The sequence below is a fragment of the Symsagittifera roscoffensis genome, chromosome 1, assembly GCF_963678635.1.
Source record: "Symsagittifera roscoffensis chromosome 1, txSymRosc1.1, whole genome shotgun sequence".
In the NCBI taxonomy this organism is placed as follows: Eukaryota; Metazoa; Xenacoelomorpha; order Acoela; family Convolutidae; genus Symsagittifera; species Symsagittifera roscoffensis.
Window position 1 is genome coordinate 62,717,253 of NC_087062.1, and position 21,707 is coordinate 62,738,959.

Sequence of the window (21,707 nt, forward strand, 5' to 3'; positions counted from 1 at the left end):
ACACTATTATATTACAAATAACACTTTAGCTTCAAGGTATCATGGTTCTGTAGCGTAGAGGTAGGGAAGGAGGCTAGCAGCAAATTAAGAGGGTTCGAACCTGGGCAGGGTGAGATTGTTTAATGAACTTTTTGTATAGTAGTTAAAATGCGTCCCCATTATAAATTGAGGCATGTTAGTTGGTAAATTCCTTTTCAAATTGACTGGTACTGCTAATGCGTCATAATTGGCTTGCGTCACTTAGCAATTATGTAGACTCATAATTGGCGTGTGTCACTTAAGAAATTTTGTAGACTCAAAGTTTTAATCATTCAGTTTTTTCCAGTCGCGTTGTTCATTCAAAATTCCGATTCTTCATTTTGGGTTGCTTAATACAAAATACCCAATTAATGTGTGAACCTTGCTTTGAATTAATACTGTATCGTTGCTTTCGTAAGTTTTGTCATTTGAAATTGATTGTGCGATTACAGAGGCAAAGGGAAGGACACCGACCTTATACTAGACAAGTACTTCAATTCTTTCGTGAATGCGCACATCAGAAAAGGTGCCAGTTTGTCTATCAGTTTCGATGATTATTATGACGAAGACGCCGAAGAGTCCCCGGAGGCCTCTAGTCTAGCAGTGCCCTACACTCTGAGGATTCTGAAGCGGGAGGTGGTCTTTGAGAAAACGTTCGATGGAGTCCTAGACTGCACTTTCAATGACTTGTGCGCAAAGGTTAGTCAACTTCGAAGTGAAATCAATTGTGAGCATGTAGCCATTTGAAAAGTTATTTATTTGTATTCCAATAGTCATTACAAAATTTTTTTTGAAATACTTAACTTGGCAAAATTGCAAAATGCAAAACTTGGTTTTATGCTTCCCAATTTATAACATGCAAAATTAGTGTGGATGCCTTCAAGTTTATTACATTCCAAATTATTACATACAAATTGTGTATATTTGTAATTGTTGCCACTCTCGCTGAATCGCATTCGCGATTTAATAGCATACGTTGCTGCTTTAGTTGTGGCTAGTGTTAGTAAATTGTCAAGGGTTTTTACCGTTTTTTTAAATTTCCTGTTATAGCGCTGCTTTTTTGTCGTTTTCTGGCTAGTGTTTCTGTGCCAGCCTCGTTTCTGTGTCTCGTAAAAATAATTCAAGTGTTTTTTTTCTGTTTCCTTGGGTTCATTACACCTTTGGGAGCTGAAAGACACCCTTCTTAAACCAGAAACCGTCCTTAAACTTAGGATTAAACCTAGAATGTTTCTTAAATTTAACTTGTTTTTAAAGAATCGATAAACGTTGAACTCGCGTTATATAGGTCGCGATGATTTTTTTGTTTTTTAAAGGAAAAGTCGTAAAATTCGTTCAGGCTCAAATTTACTTTTTCGCGGTTTGACTTATGATTTCCTTTTAAGTTGGTTCATTTCATTTTTTAAAGGAAAGCAAAGTCCACTTTCGAACAGCAAAAGTGTAAAGGTCGCGAAAAACGTGATCGACTGCTAATTTCGAAAGTGGAATTTAATTTTCAGATTTCCCAGCAGAATAGAAGAATGAAAAAATTACCTATTGATCCAGTTTTATCAAACTGGGCTAATTTTATCGAAAATGGGCCCCTCATAAGAATAAAATCATGTTCTAGAAATTCTAAGAGCTTTAAGGGCATCTTTTTTTCTTTGAAATTCGAAAGATGAGTTTAATTGCGTTCATCTGCTCTTTTTCAGCTGGCGATGTTTTATAAAAGGCAGGCAAATTGCAATTTCAATCAACAAAAGATTAAAAATTACGAAGAACGTGAATAAACTCAGTTTCAAAAATTGAATTCAACTTTATGAGTTTCTAGCTGACAAAAATAAACATGTGTTCTAAATTTTTTAATCCATGTTTTTGGTTTCCTTGTTATATTACATTTTTTAAGCATCTGTATCATTTAGTATCATTTTTTCTCATAGCTTGCCATGCTGTTTGTGATGTATCGCAAGTGGTGCGAATCTCAGCTTCGCCTCTGTTTAAAAGGGTACATAATCTCTTCTTCTAGCTGCAGGTCAAAAAAAGAGTATTGATAGAAGCATCATCATCAAAGTTTAAAAGGATCTCAAAGCTTGCTTTGCGACTATGTGATTATTAATTGTTTTTTGTTCTCTGGTAACGACATTGAGTGATAAAACAATTAGATTTGATTTAGCCGCTGGGAGCTGCTGACTATCTGGCCCTGTGCAAACAGTTTCACACTGTAATTCTGAGAAACATCCCTTTGCTCACTGCATTCAAGAAGACCGAAGCCAGACGCTTCATTACACTCATAGATGCCTTCTACGATACCAAGGTAATACTTCACGAACGATGTAGTGATATCAATTTATTAAAAGTAATGAGCCTAGTGAGTACTTTTTTTATAGGCGTTGGAGATTTTTTTCATGAAAAATTCTTAAAATTTGTTCATTCCCGGTCAGTTCTGATTTTTTCTTGAAATTCAATTTTTTTTGTACAAGTTCAAAAATGGAGATTTCAAAGAAATGGTTCCACTTCACAAATAGCTCCGTAATTTTATCTTTCTAAAATCAACTTTCAGTTTGTATAATTTCCTTTTTATTTTTTTAGCAAAAGTGTATTTTTGTTTATTGACTAGATAAGCGAACTTTTTTTGGAAAACAGCTATTTATATATTTATATACCTGCTTTCAGGTGCGACTTATTTCATCTGGCAGCGGGACAGTGGAAGAAATATTTGCCGGATGTATGTCATCAGATCAATCAGACCTGGACATGACAAGACTGGAGACTCTCGACTCCATACATACACAGCCTGGAGAGAAAATAGAGAACACCAGTATATTCACAGGCGAAGACGAAAAGTTCGCCTCTCAGAGAACTCTCTCTAGACTTCTTCAAATGCAAACCGAAGAGTATTGGAACACTTGTTCAGAACACAGAACAGTTTAATGCTTTTTAATTATTAGAGCACTCTTAAATTGAAGCTAAGTCTATCTTCTAATACTGCAGACTAACATTTTAATGGATAATTTATGATTTCGAAAAACGTTTTCTGTGCTACTTGTCAGGCATTGAGGTCGTTCGGTTTATCGATCACTCACGTAGTGGGAAAGAAATATTGAATTTTTCTCAAATAGTCACTTAAAAATTTTGTTTTGAATTATAATGATCATTCCAACTGTTTTATTCGTTGGCGTGACCATTGGCTTGAAATGTATGACAATTTATCTCATGTGGAAAAGGTTTCAATAGCTTATTGTTCCGACTTTCGATACGAAAGTGACGGAATATTTGTGCTCGGGGTGGGTTTTTTTTTCTTCAGACAAATTTCGACTTTTTAACTAGCCATTTTTAACGGAATTTTTTTTTATCATTCAAAAGATATTGTTGTCCTGAACTTAATTTTGAAAGTATATTTCACCTGTGATCATTTTTCGTAAAGTTATGGGGGTTTAAAGATTGCCATTTTGGCTAAATTGGGACAATTAACGCGCGATATATTTCGCGCTATTAACGCGTAAGCGGAGATTTAATCAGTTTTGAAATTGTTCCAAATTGGTTGAAAGAAGCTTATTTGCCCTAATTGTTTTGTTACAATGAGCGAAATCTATTCTTTCAAACTTAATATGGCGTGTGGGGGGATGATTTCATAAAAAAATTTCAAATTTTAGAAAAAAAAAATTTTCATTTTTTTTCTTATATTTAATTTTTTTATGTTACTACTGCTCGATAAACCTGAAAAGGCAGTCAGAACATTCAGGGCTTTGCCCTGATACGAGCAGTCTTGTTCTATTTAGAAGCTACTTAAGATGATTACAATAAGTTCATTGAGTGTTTTTCCCGCAAATTAAATGAAGTACAGCTAGCCTTTCTTTATTGTCTAATGTGATAGAGCAAAGTATAACAAGACTGCTCGTATCAGGGCGAAGCCTTGAATGTTCCGACTGCCTTTTAAGGTTTATGGAGCAGTAAAAACATTTAAAAATTCAATGAAATAAAACAAAATCAAAAAAAAATTTCTAAAATTTGAAATTTTTTATGAAAATCATCCCCCCACACGCCATACAAAGTACAAAAGGATAGATTTCGCTCCTTGCAACAAACCAATTATGGCACATAAGCTTCTTTTAAACAATTTGGAACGAATTCTTTGACGGATTAACTCTCCGCTTACGCGTTAATAGCGCGAAATATATCGCGCGTTAACTATCCCAAATTGGCCAAAATGGCAATCTTTAAACCCCCGTAACTTTACGAAAAATGATCACATGTGAAATATCTTTTCAAATTTGAGCTCCGGACAACAATACCTTTCGAATGATGTAAAAATTCCGTCAAAAATGGCTAGTTAAAAAATTGAAATTTGTCTGAAGAAAAAAAACCCACACCGAGCACAAATATTCCGTTACTTTCGTATCGAAAGTCGGAACAATAATGATGCGTATAGTTTGTGACCTTTGCTCCTTCTTGCAAAATAAATTTGAAAGGAAATTCTTAAGGTATTGAGTGTATAATCGAAGCGCTTAAGGAGTGTTTTTTTACGTCCCAAGTCGAATCAACAAAGAAGATCTTTCATTGTTCTTTTCGTTTTTTTTTTCAACCTACTGGCGATCATAATTGAAGGCTACATTGTGTGCTACTTGCGCTGCAATTGTCTATTTTTAACGGAGTATCTTGAGTTTACTCGTTTTTCAGCGATCCAGTTATGAAGTGAAACAAGGATAGCCGGTTGCTGTGCAAGTAGCACCGAATTTTCTAACCCTAATCATCAAAAACTTGGCAAAAGTTTTTTGATTTTATACATATTCAATGACCATAGTAAATTGGTTTATTGCGATATATTTTATATTGTCAGCAGAAATTTTGTACGGCGTTTTAAAAAAATTATTTTCCTAGAAGCCGCTAGATAAAATAAAAACCAATTTATGGGAGTAAAACTAAGTTTTCGCGGACTGAAAAACAACTTAAACACCAGAAATAATTAATTCGTTGGTAGCAAAATTGATCGAATAAATAACAAATTAACTCATTCATACACTTTTTTCTAAGTAGTCTTCTGTTATTCTAATGGTAAATTAGCCTGGAAAGCAAATGCTTTTTGACAAAAATATAAGTTGTTTGAATTAATATTTCGCGACCTTTGAAAAACAAAAAGGCTTAGTGATATTTTACTCTACCTCCTCAAATAACCATTTAAAAGTTCTATTTGCGTCTGCAGCTAAAACACTCTGTTTGCAGCTAAAAATCAAAACAGAATCGGAAAAAAAAGAAAATTTTGAAGAAATTTTTCCTCGGGACGCAGGTATTTGTTTTAAAGTACATAATCTAAAAGTTATGCCAGTGTCCATGGCGAGCATCCGTTTGAACATAAAGGGTTCCCGAGTAATACTTTTGAACGAATGCCATTTTCGTCAAATTCATTCGACTTATATTCGGTGTGTGTTCGTTCGTGATGCAGGGCAATCCTTTCGTTTTTTTTTCTTCAAACAAATGCTTTTAAATAGTGATTGAGAGTTGTGTTCTGCAGATAAAAGGAAATGCTTGGAAAAGCTCGAAACAGTATATATGGGGTGCAATTCAATATAAGTATGACCGTTCGTTCATATTTTCAAATACGGCCCTCTTTGTTTTTCAATTAGTGAACATAAATTCCTGACTTAGCGCTTTTTTCTGAATAAACAGATAATTTCATGTATTGTAGATCTTTCGACAACGGTGAATGTTGGTAGAGTGATTAGAAATGGAAAACAGAAGAACAGCCGGCTTGATTAGGGGATTCAATCAGTCTATAAAATTGAAAAGGGACAAGATTTAAGAATTTAGCCACGCGCTGTGTGGATTCACTTTGCCTCAGTTGGATGTATTTTTCTTGCAAACCTTTGAGCAGATTGTTGTGCATCCACGTTATATATTGAAATTTTGATTTGAGGTTGCCCTGTCTTTCTAACTTTGCTTAAGTGAAGCCCAGTTAAGTTTATTTTTAGATTTTTTTCAGATTTAGTTTCAAAAAGACAAAATTGCTCTCAGAACTTGCTATAAGACAAGCAGATTATCAATTTTTCCGTCTCGTTAAAAAAAGTTAAACAGTATTAAGCTAAATTATTGAAAACTTTCAGTTTATAACTGCTTCAAAATACTTTTGTTACATAATTTTAGAGGTAGACATATAATGGAACTCAAGCCAGACCAGTTTTTTTGAGGGTGATAGTCGGATTGTGTCAACTTTTGATTGACATGCTTGAATCTATTTCTTTGAAATATCAAATTAAAAACATAGAACTTTTTTTCTACTCACGCACAATGCCTAGTTTGCACGTACCACCTGTGATGAAAGTATCTCGATGGAGTTAGTTTTCAATCGCATATCATCGCCTGCATAAAACTCCACAATTTAACCAAAATTTATCACAGATGAATTGACTTTATTCCGATGCTTGCAGAGTGCTGGAATATTTGTGCTCGGGTGATTTTTTCTCCAGACAAAATATGACTTGGATCAATTGAGCTCAATAGGTACTTGAGACATGTTTATAACCACTTGAAAATAGTTTGAATGACATGAAATCATAACCATATTCTCCAACGACTATGGAAAGCCAAAATTTACAATGTCAAAGCTCAAAAGTTTCATTCAAATAGAAAAAAGAATCAATAAATCAGGCATAAAAAGCGACTTTTTTCTTTCTTAAAATGACAAAAAGCTTTTGCGTACAATATTAAGATGCTGCGGAGAACCGTTTTTGCTATTCAGATACAAGGCTAGAGCACCAACCCTGGTAAATCGCTTTCCTCGATGAGGTTATGGTCGCCTATACAGAAATTTGCAAAAAAAATCGTAAATTTCGAGTTTTTTTTCAAAATTTTTCACGATACTCATATAAAAAAAACTTCAGTCGGTCAAATGATTGCGTGCTATAAACAGAACAGCCATCTACTTTCGTTTGCTGACGTCTTTTTGAAGAGTTTATTCGTTTTTGCTGGGGGAGATAGCTCAATTGGTCATTACGGGGGGGGGGGGAGATTGCTCAATTGATCCTATGACTTTTATTGTTCCGACTTTCGATACGAAAGTAACGGAATATTTGTGCTCGGGGTGGGTTTTTTTTTCTTCTGACAAATTTCGACTTTTTAACTAGCGGTTTTTGACGCAATTTTTTTTATATTATTCGAAAGCTATTGTTGTCCTGAGCTGGAATTTGAAAAGATATTTCACCTGTGATCATTTTTGGTAAAGTTGTGGGGGTTTAAAGATTGCCATTTTGGCCAATTTGGGACAATTAACGCGCGATATATTTCGCGCTATTAACGCGTAAGCGGAGCTTTAATCCGTCTTGGAAATCGTTCCAAATTGGTCAAGGAAGCTTATATGCCATAATTGATTTGTTAATAGGCGCAAAATCTATCACTTTGTATTTATTATGACGTGTGGGGGGATGTTTTTACATAAAATCTCAAATTTTTTCAAAAAAAATTATTTTTATTTTTTTATTACTTTGAAATTTTTCATCTTATTAATGCTCCATAGACCTTAAAAGGCAGTCGGAACTTTCAGGGCTTCGCCCTGATACGAGCAGTCTTGTTAGCCATCTTTGGACAATTTTTTCCATACTATGTGAAATCAACTGATGCCCAAAGCTCAAAAAAAATCCCCTGCGATCTTTATTCTGAAGTCATGGGGGACTGAGTTTGCGTTTACTCTGATCACTTTTACTTTTTCGAAAATTTCGTGCCTTTTTGTTTTACGGGACAATTGCTTGAGAGTTCCGTGCGTTTATTGCGTAATTTTAACTACTTTTTGTTGCCAAACGCAGTTACGTAACGCTTGAAGGTATTCTTGAGTCAAAAGGCACCAATTTTATGTGGTATACTCTAATTTGTTTAATCAAAAGTCAAACTCAACCATGGAAAGTCAACTTTCCGATCCTAACGCAAAACGAATCCAAAGTCAAACCGATCATAATATACTCTAGTAGACAAAATTAAGCGCAAGTTAAAGATTTTACTCTGTAAAATGTCTATTTTAAATGCACATTTTGGACAATATTTCCTTCGAAATCCAGTAAAACTTTTACTTTGATCGAGAGCAAATGATCAGAGTTACCATCTGTGAAAGTATCAATATTTGGTTTTAATGACTTATCAATGTAATCCGGGTCTGAAAATGCCAACTTTCCTCATCAATACTAAGTTTTGCATTGTAGTGAAATCTTATTTGAATAAGCGGAGTACAAAATTTGTTCATGGAACGTGAAACATTCTCAGCGAGAAAATGGAAACAATTTTTTTAACTAAACTCAGACGTTTGTAACTTATTCACGCGAAGTAAAAAATTAAGCGCAGATGAGGAAAACTGACCTTTTCAGACCCGGATTATTTTGGTAAGTCATTAAAACCAAATACTGATACTTTCACAGATGGTAACTTTGATCATTTGCTCTCGATCAATGTAAAAGTTTTACTGTTTTTCGAAGGAAGTGGTTGTCAAAAATGTACACTGAAAACAGGCGTTTTACAAAGTAAAATACTGAATTTGCGCTTAATTTTTTCCACTAGTGTATGTGGAAATTCTCACCTTCCGTTAAATTTTGCGATGCGGAAGTTATTGAGAAAACGTTGTCTCTTTTTAATCCTTGGAACAGTGATCTTCTTTTACTGTAACCTTTTATTCACTACACAGCCCTCTATCAGCAAGGTCAAAGACTCGTTCCAACCTTCCACCATAGAAATACAAAACTTAGTATGGAAAAAAGGAAACGCTTTTTAAATTAATCTTTGTATAATCAAACTTTCAAACAAAATCTGAAATTTGTTTTAAAAAACATTGATTTTATGTATATTACAACATTGCCTAACTTTTAATGATTTCAATGGGCTTTGTATATCGTGTAAATCATGGCTGATTTTTTTTTTAAACAAGGTTTTTTTTTGCTTTTTTCTTACAATTAAATTCAAATTAAGTCACTAAAAGCTGAGTACTGTAAAACCAATGGTGGTAGGAAAAAAAATTCAGATCGCTACATTTGAATTCGAAACGATCCATTTCAATTTAAGCAGGATCAAAAACTCAGCCCAAAATCCCATGATAGCTCTGCAACCTATTTGCGACAAACTTTTGAGTGCGAGCCATAGTCTGTTGGACATCTCCCTCACGGCCAGGATGACAGCTCACACATTTGACCTGAAGCGACAATTCAAAGACACATTTCCCAGCTGCATGTCATTTTGGACACAAAGGGCATCTTTCTATCAAATAGATCCAATAACAGGGTTGTGAAGTTAAGATCACATAATTCAGGGCAAACAGGGTGGATCTGCTCGCTTTATGGTCGGATTTTTGCAATGGAAGTCCCCTATATTTTTCAATCTTAACAATGATTTCGGGTATGTTTCAATACTTGGTGTTGGACCTTATCCTCTCTCTCTCTCTACTATGGATTTTGGGTTGAGCACTGACTTTGTACTCGAAACCTATGGCATAAACAAAAAACCCATGAGTTCAATAATTTCATGAAAAACGCATATGAGTATAAAACTTTGATTGTTTTTGAGTAAAAAAATTTTACTATCATTGATTGAACATGAAGGTTTAGGTTTGTTTCTGAATTTTGCTCAAAATTAATTTCGAAGATGCTTATTTTCTGGCATGAAACAGAAATGACCATGAACCATTTTTTGATTTTAAATTATTAAAACTGCAAAAAAATTGGTAATATAGGCTTTATAAATGATCATATTTAATTTTGAGATAGGGACCAGTTTGAGTTTATGTAAGTTATATGAGTTTGTTTCTTTCTGTCACGAGACCTGCTGTCGTGACCTTGCGATCTCTATCGTCCGGTACGAGCTGAAACAGAAAGCTGCAGTAAGATTTAGATTTGATGCCTTACAGTTGCTTTGCAATTTAAGTTGAACAACTATTCTTTCTATACTATACAATACACTACCTCAACATGGCGCAGCCAGCGGAAGGAAAAGGAGAGGGAAAAGCCGCTTAATATACTATCTTTCTGGGACGCACGGACGACGGAACCCCCAATCTGCTGGGAGGAGTGGATCATAAAACTCCACTGGAGCATGATAGCAAAATATGACATTGACCCTGATGATTTTTATTTTGCTCGTACGTTAAATGCAGCGGCCATTGCAGCGTTAGCAGAGGATTTAATTGGGAAAAATCGTATCGAGGCGGAGAAGAAGTTGAAGTCTAGCCTATATCTCTGTATTGGAGACGAAGCGCAAGGGATAACTAAAGCCCGAAAACCGGCCGTAAATGTTAAAACGGAAACCCAGTTCGCCCACGGGTATTGGACGAAATGCAAAATGTCTTCAAAGGCGAGCGAAATGTGACACATGAGAGGGGTCTCTTTTATGGAAAAAAGCAGAGGGAGAATGAAACGTTTGGGAAATTCCACGCGCAATCAAGCGCTTTTGTGGGCAGGTGTGATTTTGCTAATGCGGCCGGAAATGTTAGTGATTTTTTTATTATGAACATGCGGGAATCTGATTGCCAAAGAGAACTATCACGGTCAACAAAGTTACCAGAGGAGGTTAATAGGATAGCACTGTCGTATGAGAGAGGTGAACGTGCATATAAATCCTACACCGGAAAACCGGCCTCGTCCGCGCCGCCGATAACCATAAAACAGGAGCCAGTTAAAAGTATCAGAAGGGGACAGGGGTATTTCAGAGGTCGAGCACGCGGGGGACGCGGAGGATATACCCAAAGATCAAGCAGTGGGGGTGGCGGAAATAACCGTAGGTGTTATAATTGTGACGCGCCGAATTTTACTCTCGATCATATTGCGAGTTGTCCTATGGCGGGGAGAATGAATCCACGACGTCAGGATCCAATGACTACATGGTGATGTCGATCAAGAAAAAGGACGTGATGGAACTGAAGATCCCAGGAGCCAGAGTCCAGGTTTAGGTGTCGGTAAAGAAGATGTGGCTGTGGGTGGATAGCGGATCTCCAGTGACGATTTTTAGCATGACGGAGCTGAAAGCAACATTAGGTAAAACTAATATTCAGTTACAACTATCTCAAGATGAGTTTCTGGACTACAATAACAACCGAATACACATACTTGGGAAAATAGCTGTGACGATGGTGTTGAACGGCTGAACAGCTCCAGCGCAAGTGTCAGTAATATCAGGAAATCATCAGTGAATACTTGGGCGCGATCTGATGGGAACCCTAGGCCTGGAGTTAGTGCAAAGAAAGAAAGTGATGGGAATCACGATGAAGGGAGCAGTCAGGAAGAGGAGGAATATGATGAATTACAAACATATTTCTGTAAATTGTACCCAAATTTATTTACCAGAAAAGGGAAAATCCGAAACGCTAAAGTAAGAGCCGATTTCTTTGAAAATCTAAAGCCGATACAACAAAAAGGGCTTCGGGTGCCTATCAGTCTACAGGATAAAGTAGACAAGGAAATTGATCGGTTGATCAAAGAAGGTCATACCATTAAATTACAAGAATGTTCGGATAAGTACTTTGTCTCTCCTATAGTAATCACAGTTAAAAAAAATGGAAGTATAAAATTGGCATTGGAATCAAGAGAATTGAACAAACAGGTACACAAGATTAAGTACCAAATGCCAAACATTGACGAATTAGTAGACGGGATAAGTCAAATAATTGCAGAACGAAAAGCCGGGATGTACATTTTACAACATTGGATTTCACTTACGCATACGGACAAGTATCCTTGGAACAAAAGACTAGCGAGCAATGCAATTTTTCACTAGTCGGCGGAAAATCGACGGGAACATATCGTTTTAAAAACGGTTTTTACAGGCTCACATCAATGCCGGCAGAGTTTCAAAAGTCTTTGATAATTTACTTAAGGAATTTCCTCGGGCAAATGCCTTCATCGACGATACCTTAATTGCGTCCAAGGGAACAAGAGTAGAGCAAATTGCATTAGTGAAAAAAATCTTGAAGAAGTTGGACGTATCAAACGTTTCTTTGAAACTACGGAAATGCGAATTTGCAAAAACCGAATGTGAATGGTTAGGGTTTCGAATTAAGGAAAGTGGCATCGCGCATTAGTCCGGAAAACTCAAGCGGTAGAAGATTTGAAAACCCCAAAATCGAGAAAGCAATTTAAATCTTTAATGGGTGTGATGCACAGTTTGCATAAATGTTTGCCAAAACTCGCTGAAGTTAGCGCACCATTAAGACCATTACTCAGTCAGAACAACGAGTTTGTCTGGACGCCGAATTGCGAGAATGCGTTTCAACAATTGAAATATCTAGTGAAAAACATTGTAGAACTTAGACATTTCGATATTCACCGTGAAACTAGGATAATTGGTGATGCTAGTCACGATGGCATAGGGGCCGTGTTAGAACAGTACATCCCCTCCGGTTGGCATCCAATTTAGTTTGCGTCACAGTATCTTAATATGGCCGAGAAAACGTATTCTGCAAACGAATTAGAATTACTCGCGCTAGTTTGGGCTACGGAACATTTTCGAAACTATATTTATGGACGTTATTTAACAGTTATATCAGATCACAAGGCGTTGCTTACATTATTAAATTCTTCCCAAAAGGAAATAAAACATTCTTTTGTCGGTTAACTCGATGATACGATCGCTTAGTACCATATGATTTCAATGTTGAACATAGGCAGGGGTCGTAAAAAGGAATGGCAGACTATTTGTCTCGGTTTCCATCTGCAGCGGCGCCCGAGACAAGTCATTACAATGAAAGTTTTACAGTAGCGAAAAAAAATGATAAACGATGCATTGAAACCTAAGGACCAGTTAAAGCCTGGGGGTCAAAAAAGTAATCAAATTAGGCAAAATTCGACGTTAGAGGGCGGACGGTCATGTTTCTACTCAAAGAGAAAACTTGTATCCCATGAAATTAAAAGAAAAGCAGATTATGCAAATATTCACCTTGAGCACACGCGCTCACTAGAGGACGTGGTTATATGCAACCGACGGCTAGCCGATCAGAATCGAGATATTTGCATACTGGCGGAAATATGCAAATTCCGAATAAAGAAAATCAGACGTTGTTCTCAGTACGTAAAATCAAGTTGTTATCTTACAGAAAAAATTACGAAAAATATGTCATCGATGAATTCACTCGGGAAAAGCGATCCGAAAACACCTTGCGCTATTGTCAATACCTCCACTCACTCCGGAAATGTAAACCTCAATGTACTTTTAAATAGAGTTAACCAGCCGCCGAGTTTAAGTTCTGATTCTGATATAGAAGTAATACCGCCAGATAAAGTTATTCCGAAAACGACTAATTCGAAAAAGTTAAACACCGTTATTTCATTTCTTCATCAGTTCCCCGGATTATCTTATCCCATTGTGCAAAGTGATAAATGGATTTATTCAATAGTGCCTACTGATAGTCGAGTAGTTAAGAAAAATGATTATCCTGAGATTCTGAATTTGAAATTAGTTGAAGCCAACTTGGAAAAGGACCTGATATTAAAAACGGTCCGCGACGCGATCCGAGATAAGGACCCACGGGCCAAGGACATCATTACTAGATTGGGGCAATACTACTCTCAACATTTCAACGATTTTGCTGTGCGCGAATACTGCTTGTGGATGGATGGCCGACTGGTCATACCGAAGGATATGTCGTCAGCAGTGTTAAACCGATTGCATCACAACCACCATGGGCGGGATAAAATGTTTGCGGCGGCGAAGGACGTCTGGATACCGCTCATGCATAGGAACCTTGCGGCCACAGCCAAATATTGTAAACGCTGCCTAGAAGCAGGTAAAAATCTTAAGCCGGACATTCCAAAAAAAGATATGGGGGACACATATGTACCCAGGGAACCTAACGATTTGGTTCAATTAGATTTCTGGGGTCCGGTAAATTATGTACGGGGTGGGAATAAACATGTTCTACTAGCAGTTGATACGTTTTCACTTTAGCCGTCGGCTTATGTCTGCACCAGTAACAAGTCTAAAAACGTATTAAAATTCCAAAGGAAATACTTAAATACACATGGGCACCCAAGGGAATTACATATGGATCAGGCAACTGGGTTCTTCTCGAATGAGATAAAAAACTTCTGTAATTATGAGGGTATTGAACTTACAAAATCTCCGGTTAAGGACCACCGTGCTGCGGGGATGGTCGAAAGGACAATTGGCTCGATAAAAAACTACGTTCTAACTTATCTCCAGGAAAATAAAGATTATAAATTTGGATTGATGATATCCCGTACCCTGAGCGCTTTAAGATTTGTGCCGCACTCTAAAACTATGCTAACGCCATTCGAGGCCTATCATGGAAGAGAAGCAAATACGACCCTTCGAAGTTTGACAAAAAAGCCATCATTGAGAAACCTAAATTGGAAAAATGTCATTAACCAGAAATTATCTTGTTTAGACAACGCGAGTGGTCTACCCGATGTGGAACTAAAAATCGATTGGGAGAAACATAGCAATCTCGTGTACCATCAAAAATTGAAAAATTGACAAAACACACGGTGCAAATGAAAAAGGATCGATACTAAGCGAAGTGGTGTTTCATTTAGATCGGCGGCTGAAGAAAACCGAATTGAGAAGGGGATCGACGCTACCACCCCGGGTCCAGGCAAGCCTAACGGAGCATAAGAGGCAAGCGGAAAAGTCGAAAGGGGACCAATTAGAAATGGAAGGAGCTTGAAAAACGAAGAAAAATCGAATAGTCGAGTACAGCGAAGTTGAAAGTGACAAAGATGAGGAGAGCGAATGGGCAGTCGTGGGGCGCGAGGGCGAAGCCGAGAAAACTGCAGCGAGCGGAGCGAACGAACCGTCGGGAACGGATAAAGAACAAACACCGAAAATCGTCGGTATTAAAAGGAAGCTGGGTAAGGAGGCAACGCGCAGATCGACGCGACAACGGAGAGGAGTCGACAAAATGGGTGGAGTGATGATTCACCGGATCGAACACAAATGAGAGAAAAACTTAGGGAGAGGTTTGGCAAGCATGCCTAAAAACTCAAGTTGAAACTGGTTGCCCGAATGAGATAGGGACCAGTTTGAGTTATGTAAGTTATATGAGTTTGTTTCTTTCTGTCTGCGGACCTGCTGTCGTGACCTTGCGATCTCTATCGTCCGGTACGAGCTAAAACTAAGCTGCTGTAAGATTTAGATTTGATGCCTTACAGTTGCTTGGCAATTAAAGTTAAACAACTATTCTGTCTTTACTATACATTTCTCTAATTCAACAATATTATATGCTTGAAATGCTCATTACAAGCGTTTGCCTTTTAAATGGTAGCAATCATTTTTGCATCCCTGTCGGCTGATGGTTGATCAGAAGAAGAGGCTGATTTTCCAGTGGCGTTCAGTCTGATAGTGTATCGCTACTTCGACCAGGTGGAACAACTGTTGAGCAGCATCTACAGAAGTCACAACTTGTACTGCTTCCACGTCGACACCAGTGCAGACAGCTTATTCAAAGAACAGGTTAGCTCTTTTAGTAGAACCGATAACGACTCTTATGATTGAAGTCCGATTGCAATTGAAGAGACCTCGAAAAAATATTTCCATCTTTTTCAGTTATCAAAAATTGCATTTCCAAAGGCAGAAACGAGATATGATTATGAAATCGAACTGCATAGGATAAACCGCTCGACCCTTGATTCAGCTATTTGAAAGCGCCAACTTTAAAAAAGCTAAAAACAAGTCAACATCTAGTGCTATGTTTGTGATGAATGAAAGATTTAAGTTTAACTTCATTTACAACCTATATAAAAAATTCAAGAACCATTTACATTTCATCATTATCACCATCTGGTCTGCTCTGTCATCTTTTCTCGATACTCAAAAGTTTTCCGATGGTTTCTCTGAGAATACTTCTTTTCTCAGACTGTTTGAGAATTAGCCCCAACTCTGAAGTGAGTTGGCAAGCGTTTCTTCTGCGAAGATTAAATCCTTATCTCTGAAGCGAGTTTGCATTTTCGAGAACATTTCATTTCCCTTTGTTTCCCTTATTGTAAAATTCTCAGCTCTAATGTGAGCTGGGACTGACGCGTTTTTTAACTTATATTAAAAAACACGCTGCCAGCTCTAATGTGAGCTTGGATGAACCAAAGTTTTCTGTTGGAAGTTTAAAATCGATCGTTCATGTTTTATCACATGTTGTGGAAAGCATACGCCATGAGCAGCTGGATGAAGATCCTCCTAATATACATGCCTTCTGAAGCTGATATATTTTGTTCTAAAAATTTGAACACCTCTGTGCCCGCTAGTCGTCTTCAATATTTATTTAGCTAACACATGTTCTGATACTCTCCTTCTCTGATAATTTTGATGATTGAAACGTCAATTCTATAACCTTGATACAGGACAATCAAACCCGAATTTCTATACAGGCTTCTAGTTCTTAAAAAGTATCGTTCTTTTTGGCGTGTTCAGGTCAAAAAGATCACAATTTCTTAATCTTTGTATCTCAATAAATTGACAGTTTGCAACTTGAAATCGTTTAGAATAAAAAAGTTTAATAAATAAGAACGTTTTCAGCAGCTTATTCTAATATAATTTTACAGTAGTTTGTTGAAAATCTACGCTACCAATAGGTACTAACTTCCTAAGTTTTCTGGCTTTTGATCCGGCCACTTCACAAAGGGCAAAATAACTAAACCGTGGGGTGTTTTTTTTTCCTTAGGATTTTGACATCCACAAAAAAGCACCGTAGGAGGTTAAGCCTAATTTCACATTTTGCAAAAAGTCGCAAAAAGGTTGAGACCAAATTTTAGATTAATATTGGTCTTAAAGTTACTTTTCAAACTAATTTCCTTTCTCAAACTCGTTTTTTTTCTTGGTTATTAGGCCTTAAAAAATCAACAAACTCAGAAAAGCGGTCCGAGTTTTCAGCTACCTTGACTAAAATAAACTTTCGTGCAAATGTCGCTGGAATTCATTTTAAAGGTTGATTCAAAGGAGTATTGCGAGTTGTGATTAAAATATTTGAAATTCATGTTTTTCATTACTCTCGCCAAAGATAGCTGTTGCCAGAACACTGTGTTATTTACAAGGTTAAAACAAATATGCCAATGCCAAAGCTTCAAGAATTTTTAATCATGAATTAAGTTGAATTTGGAACCGCGATTTGCTACCGAGTCTAATGTTTTATTAATTCTAGCTTGAAACGATGCATTGCCTCAATGTTCGACAAAATTTTTTTAATGTAAGTTATTTAGCTTTTCCCTTCCCAATGGCAAGTTCTTACTAGTAAAATTGTTTCACCAGGTCCGATAATTGTAACATTGGCATACTAATTAAGGTATTCCAAAGATACTTCAATTGTAACCTGGTTTTACCACTTGTTACGTGACAAAGGTAGCGCTTGTCTTCGTGAGGGGAGGGGGCTAAGAGAAGAGTCGAATTGTTACATGTTTAAGATGGAGGCGCTAGTCAGCTGTTTCGGAGACAACGTTTTTCTCGCGCCCAACCCCGTCAATACAGCCTGGGCACGGCCGACTCTTCTTCTCTCCGAGTTAGCCTGCATGCAAGAACTGCGGAGACGCTCCAACAAGTGGAAGTACCTCATCAACTTGACAGGGGAGGAGTTTCCTCTAGTAACCAACCTAGAGTTGGTCACCATACTCAAAAAGCTGAATGGGTCAAATCTCCTAGGTAAAGAATAGTTTTGCTGAGCTAAGGGCTTCCCTAATGCTGTTTACTTTGTGTTCAGTTTAAAAACAAGTAGGTTTTTATGTTACAAGTACCAGTTTCTGTCTTACAATGTATGATAAAAATTTGTCTACTTCAAATTTTTCAGACCCATTTTACTCAAATTTAACTCCACCACTTTGCTAAACATTATGATTCATAACTGACAAATCAAATAATCAAAAACAAATTGTAAAAATTCAAACTTTCGAGGAGCAGGGATGAAGTCGCTAAGTTCTCCAACTCTCTTTCAAAAGGGTGGTGATCTTACGCCCGCTTCACTGTCCGGTCATAAAATTGCATTAGTATCTTCACAACGAGACACCCGCTCTTTGACGTTGTCCCTGCAGATTCCTGTAGAAGTATTTTTGCATGTCAATCTGGGTTGTCGGACAACACCCTGGAGATGGTTATTAAGAGAGCACAAGTAGCAGTGCAGAATATTGCTGACTGGGGACGCAAAAAGAAGATAGCTAAAAACAACGAGACGAACAAGACAGAGTGGACGTTTTTTTGCGGCTGAGTCATAAGACGCCAAGTGGATGCCATGAATCACCATCGACGAATAAACTGTGAATATTGGGCCTTCAACTTCAGTCGGAAAACTGAGCACCTCGGCTTGCAGCCCTGATTCAAAATGAACTTTCTGCGACTGGAGAGAACAGACGAGACTAGTCGGAGAGCAACCGCCTAGGTCCTGGATTCAAGAAGCTGATCACGGATTATGGTATGAAGTCGTCATCTACAATGACAGATCAGCAGTTGCAGGCACTAGCAATGGGTGCGCGGGAGTTGCTGTCACTAGAAGCAACCCGGGGAGCCCAAAAACGATGATAGAGATGCAGATTAAAGGAAGGGAGTTGAAAAAACTGAGAAGCGATTGTGAGCGCGACCAAATTGAAGGCACAGCCAGTCATTATTGCAATCCATAAGCGGTAAATTCTGAGAAACAGTTGAGCTCAGAATGAACGTAGAATATGCATAGATCTCAGCTCAGACTATGGCTCGCGAACATCCCCAAAAATGCTGTCACCTTGAGTGAAAACCCATCTAAGGCATTCAGCGTCATGAGAATTATTAGAGAAGGTGCGCCCCCATCCCTGAGTTTTCGCTGTTCACAAATATTTGCCAAAAGACGAAACAAGAAACGTTGAAACACGGAAGCTCGCAATCAAGCTGGCGCACTTACATAGAGCGTCCTGAGAAATCTGATGGACCCGTCAATCATCCCCATGTGCAGATGTTATGATGATAGAGATACAGTAGAACTGTGGCTCGTTTGCACCGCCACGGTAGAAACCCATTTTGAACTTTTCGGAGAGACGGTTACATGTTTTGACATCTTAGTTGTGGAACTCTCTTCAAAGATTCCGCTGTCGCCTTCTATACTCGATCACAACAGGGGTGAAAAAGCGCAGATAAATTTTTCCTCTTTAATTTAGGGAAACTAATGGACGAATAATCGTAAAGTTAAGTAATATAGCTTTCTTACTAATCCGACTTTTGAAGAAAATGGAGTATTTATGCTTGGTGAGGTTTTTTATTCAGTCAATTGTCGGCTATCCAAATAATAGTTTTTAAGAAATTTTTTACGCCCCATTGAAGATATCGACTCCCTGAAATCAAATTCAATCGATATGGATTAATGGACAGTCAGAGCGGCGTATAATAAACAAACCGCCATGTCTACAAACCGCCGTATCTTGAAGCCGAATTTGCATCAGAATAACGTAACAATTGCATAACAACAATGACAATCTGCTGTTAAGTTGCATAACAATTTTATTTTTGGCTTGTTGGAATGGTAATCTTATTTTCAGTTTGTTGGCGCTTCGGCTTATTGGCCTACCACCGTCGGAACATTCAGGGCTTTGCGTTGATATAAGAGCAGTCTTGCTTCTCCTAACACTCATATTTCCAAAAAAAAATTATTATTGTTTGCTGAAAACTGATTGCGGATAGCCAAAAATTGTCCTTGCAAAAAAGTTTCATTTAGTTTTAGAGTTAACATATTGATGTTTAGGATATATGAAACAACCAACATCAATTTACGGAGAGCTTGAGGGCGATCAACATAAGAGATTGCCGAAGAGACTTCCCAAAGGTATGCGCCCGTTTAAAAGCTCAACTCACGTTGTACTCACTTACGACGCCGTAAAATTTATCCTCGAAGACCGTTGGGCGGAGACACTGCACAAAATTCTACAGAAACAAGTCTTTATGAACGAGGAACACTTTTTTGCACTGCTTCATTACAACGTCAACATAACCCATTTCCCAGGGTCTCATTGGATAAATGAGGGCGCGAGTCACCCAGCTACTCAGTTTGAGCCCCGCTACAAAAAATGGCAGGTCTCAAAAAAGTCACGCTGCATTAGTGGCAGAATTCGACACTACATCTGCGTAGTTGGTGCACGAACTCTACCAGAATTAGTGAACACTTTTTACGGAACAGCTCTGTACGTGAACAAATTCATCTGGACTTTTCAGTCGCTATCTTGGGACTGTATGATGACTTGGCATCACTCGAAAGTGGATCAGGAGTTGAAAAGAGGTGCAGTTTCTAGCAAGTTTCTAGAGATGATGAATGCAGATCACTCGCCAATTTTGAACATTATTCATAATAATACCAGATAGATAATGATGAACAATTTCATCAAGTTCATTTTCAAAAAGTCGATTCAAAATAATCAAAGTCGATCAATAAATTACGGATTGGAATTTAAAACTAAAGAAAGATAGTGAACCAATTAGCCTGCTTCTAATTCAATTGCAATCCTTCTTGCTTCTTATAAGAACTCAATTCTTGAAGCTTTAGACGAGAGTTGCTCTTTCTCTTATTTGATGGGACGTAGTTTATGCAGAGTACATTGCCTAATATAGAAACTTAGCCTCTGTTTTACTCAACTCGGGAGATCTAAAAAAGCCAAAATGGTTTCAATTTTCAAGATTCTGAAATTTCCCAGCAAGCAATGTCAAAGCAGTATAATTTGTACCTTGTAAAAATTTTTGATACCAACCTGGAATGGATACTTAGCCGCCTACAATTTAAAAATTGATATATGAATTTCGTTAGTTAGTCCAAGATGGCAATTATCAAGCTCTGAAACAACTTCAAAAACTGTTGCTTAAGAGAATGTTCTTTTAAGCTTTGAGCTCTGAAAGCTATCGATTTTTTGAGATCGTACTATTTTGCGAAAATTCTGGTTAAACACATGATATTTGTGTGGAGAAAAACCACTCCCAAGCAGAAGCACTCTAAACTGCTTCGTAAACAACCTGTAACGCTCACTTTTTAATAAAAGAAGGAACAAAATACAACACCTGAATAAATGTATTAACTTTTTTTTCACGTTTTTTTTCTTTTGCCCAAAATTTTTCTTAACGTTTAATTTTTCATCAAGGTTGGTCAATCAGAGAAAACTAAGGCGTAGCGAATATAGCGAAATAATTCAGCTGAAAAAATATACACATTGAATGCAGACTAATCGATTTTTTGATTAGTGCTCAAAGTTTATTTTGGTAGTGGAAAAATATTTTGTTTACAAACAATTTATATTTATTTACAACACTTAAAGTAAATATTTCAGCTAAACTTGGGGTAACTTCAGATAAAACTCAACGTAATTTCACCTAAAGTTTTAGTTTAAAGTTGAGGTGAAATAAGGTAATAGTTTAGATTCCTTAAGGTAGTCTTACCTGTTTAATTAAGGTATTTTTTCAGGCAAACTTGGGGTAATCTTAGGTAGCAGTTGAGTTGGCTTGAAATAAGGCTAAGGTAAGCACTTTTTGACTTAACTGTTGAGGTAATTTGAGGTGTTTTTTAAGGTAAATTTACCTCAACTTTTTTTAGAGTGTTTGCATGTTTTTTGTTCGCCAAAACTACTTTAGACACGTCAAATGTCAGTGTTAACTTTCACAGCTTCGCCCTAATACATACAGCTGTCTTGTTTTCTTTTTTTCAACACTTTTCTTTAGTGTCGATGAAAGATGAAGTGAAGGCACTTATTTAGTACGTTTGGTAATATTTCAGGGAAAATATTAGAATTTTATCACGCTCGAATATAATTTTTATTAAGTTT

The 21,707-nt window shown here is 37.2% G+C and overlaps 2 protein-coding genes across 2 annotated transcripts in view; both read left to right on the forward strand.

Annotated features, from left to right (window-relative positions):
- LOC134847297 (AFG1-like ATPase) overlaps nt 1-3,022 on the forward strand; it is a 12,733-nt gene extending 9,711 nt beyond the window's left edge. The window contains exons 7-9 of the mRNA XM_063864545.1: nt 471-717; nt 2,168-2,308; nt 2,668-3,022. Coding sequence (XP_063720615.1) covers nt 471-717; nt 2,168-2,308; nt 2,668-2,925 — 646 coding nt within the window. The 3' untranslated portion in view covers nt 2,926-3,022. The remainder of the gene's footprint in view (nt 1-470; nt 718-2,167; nt 2,309-2,667) is intronic.
- Nucleotides 3,023-10,289: 7,267 nt separating this feature from the next.
- Nucleotides 10,290-20,447, forward strand: LOC134839123 (N-acetyllactosaminide beta-1,6-N-acetylglucosaminyl-transferase-like). Its single transcript, XM_063854569.1, has 5 exons — nt 10,290-10,442; nt 14,642-14,816; nt 15,269-15,417; nt 17,355-17,589; nt 19,649-20,447. Exons 1-5 carry the CDS (start codon nt 10,290-10,292, stop codon nt 20,260-20,262), a joined length of 1,326 nt encoding a protein of 441 aa, XP_063710639.1. The 3' UTR covers nt 20,263-20,447.
- Nucleotides 20,448-21,707: the final 1,260 nt, after the last annotated feature.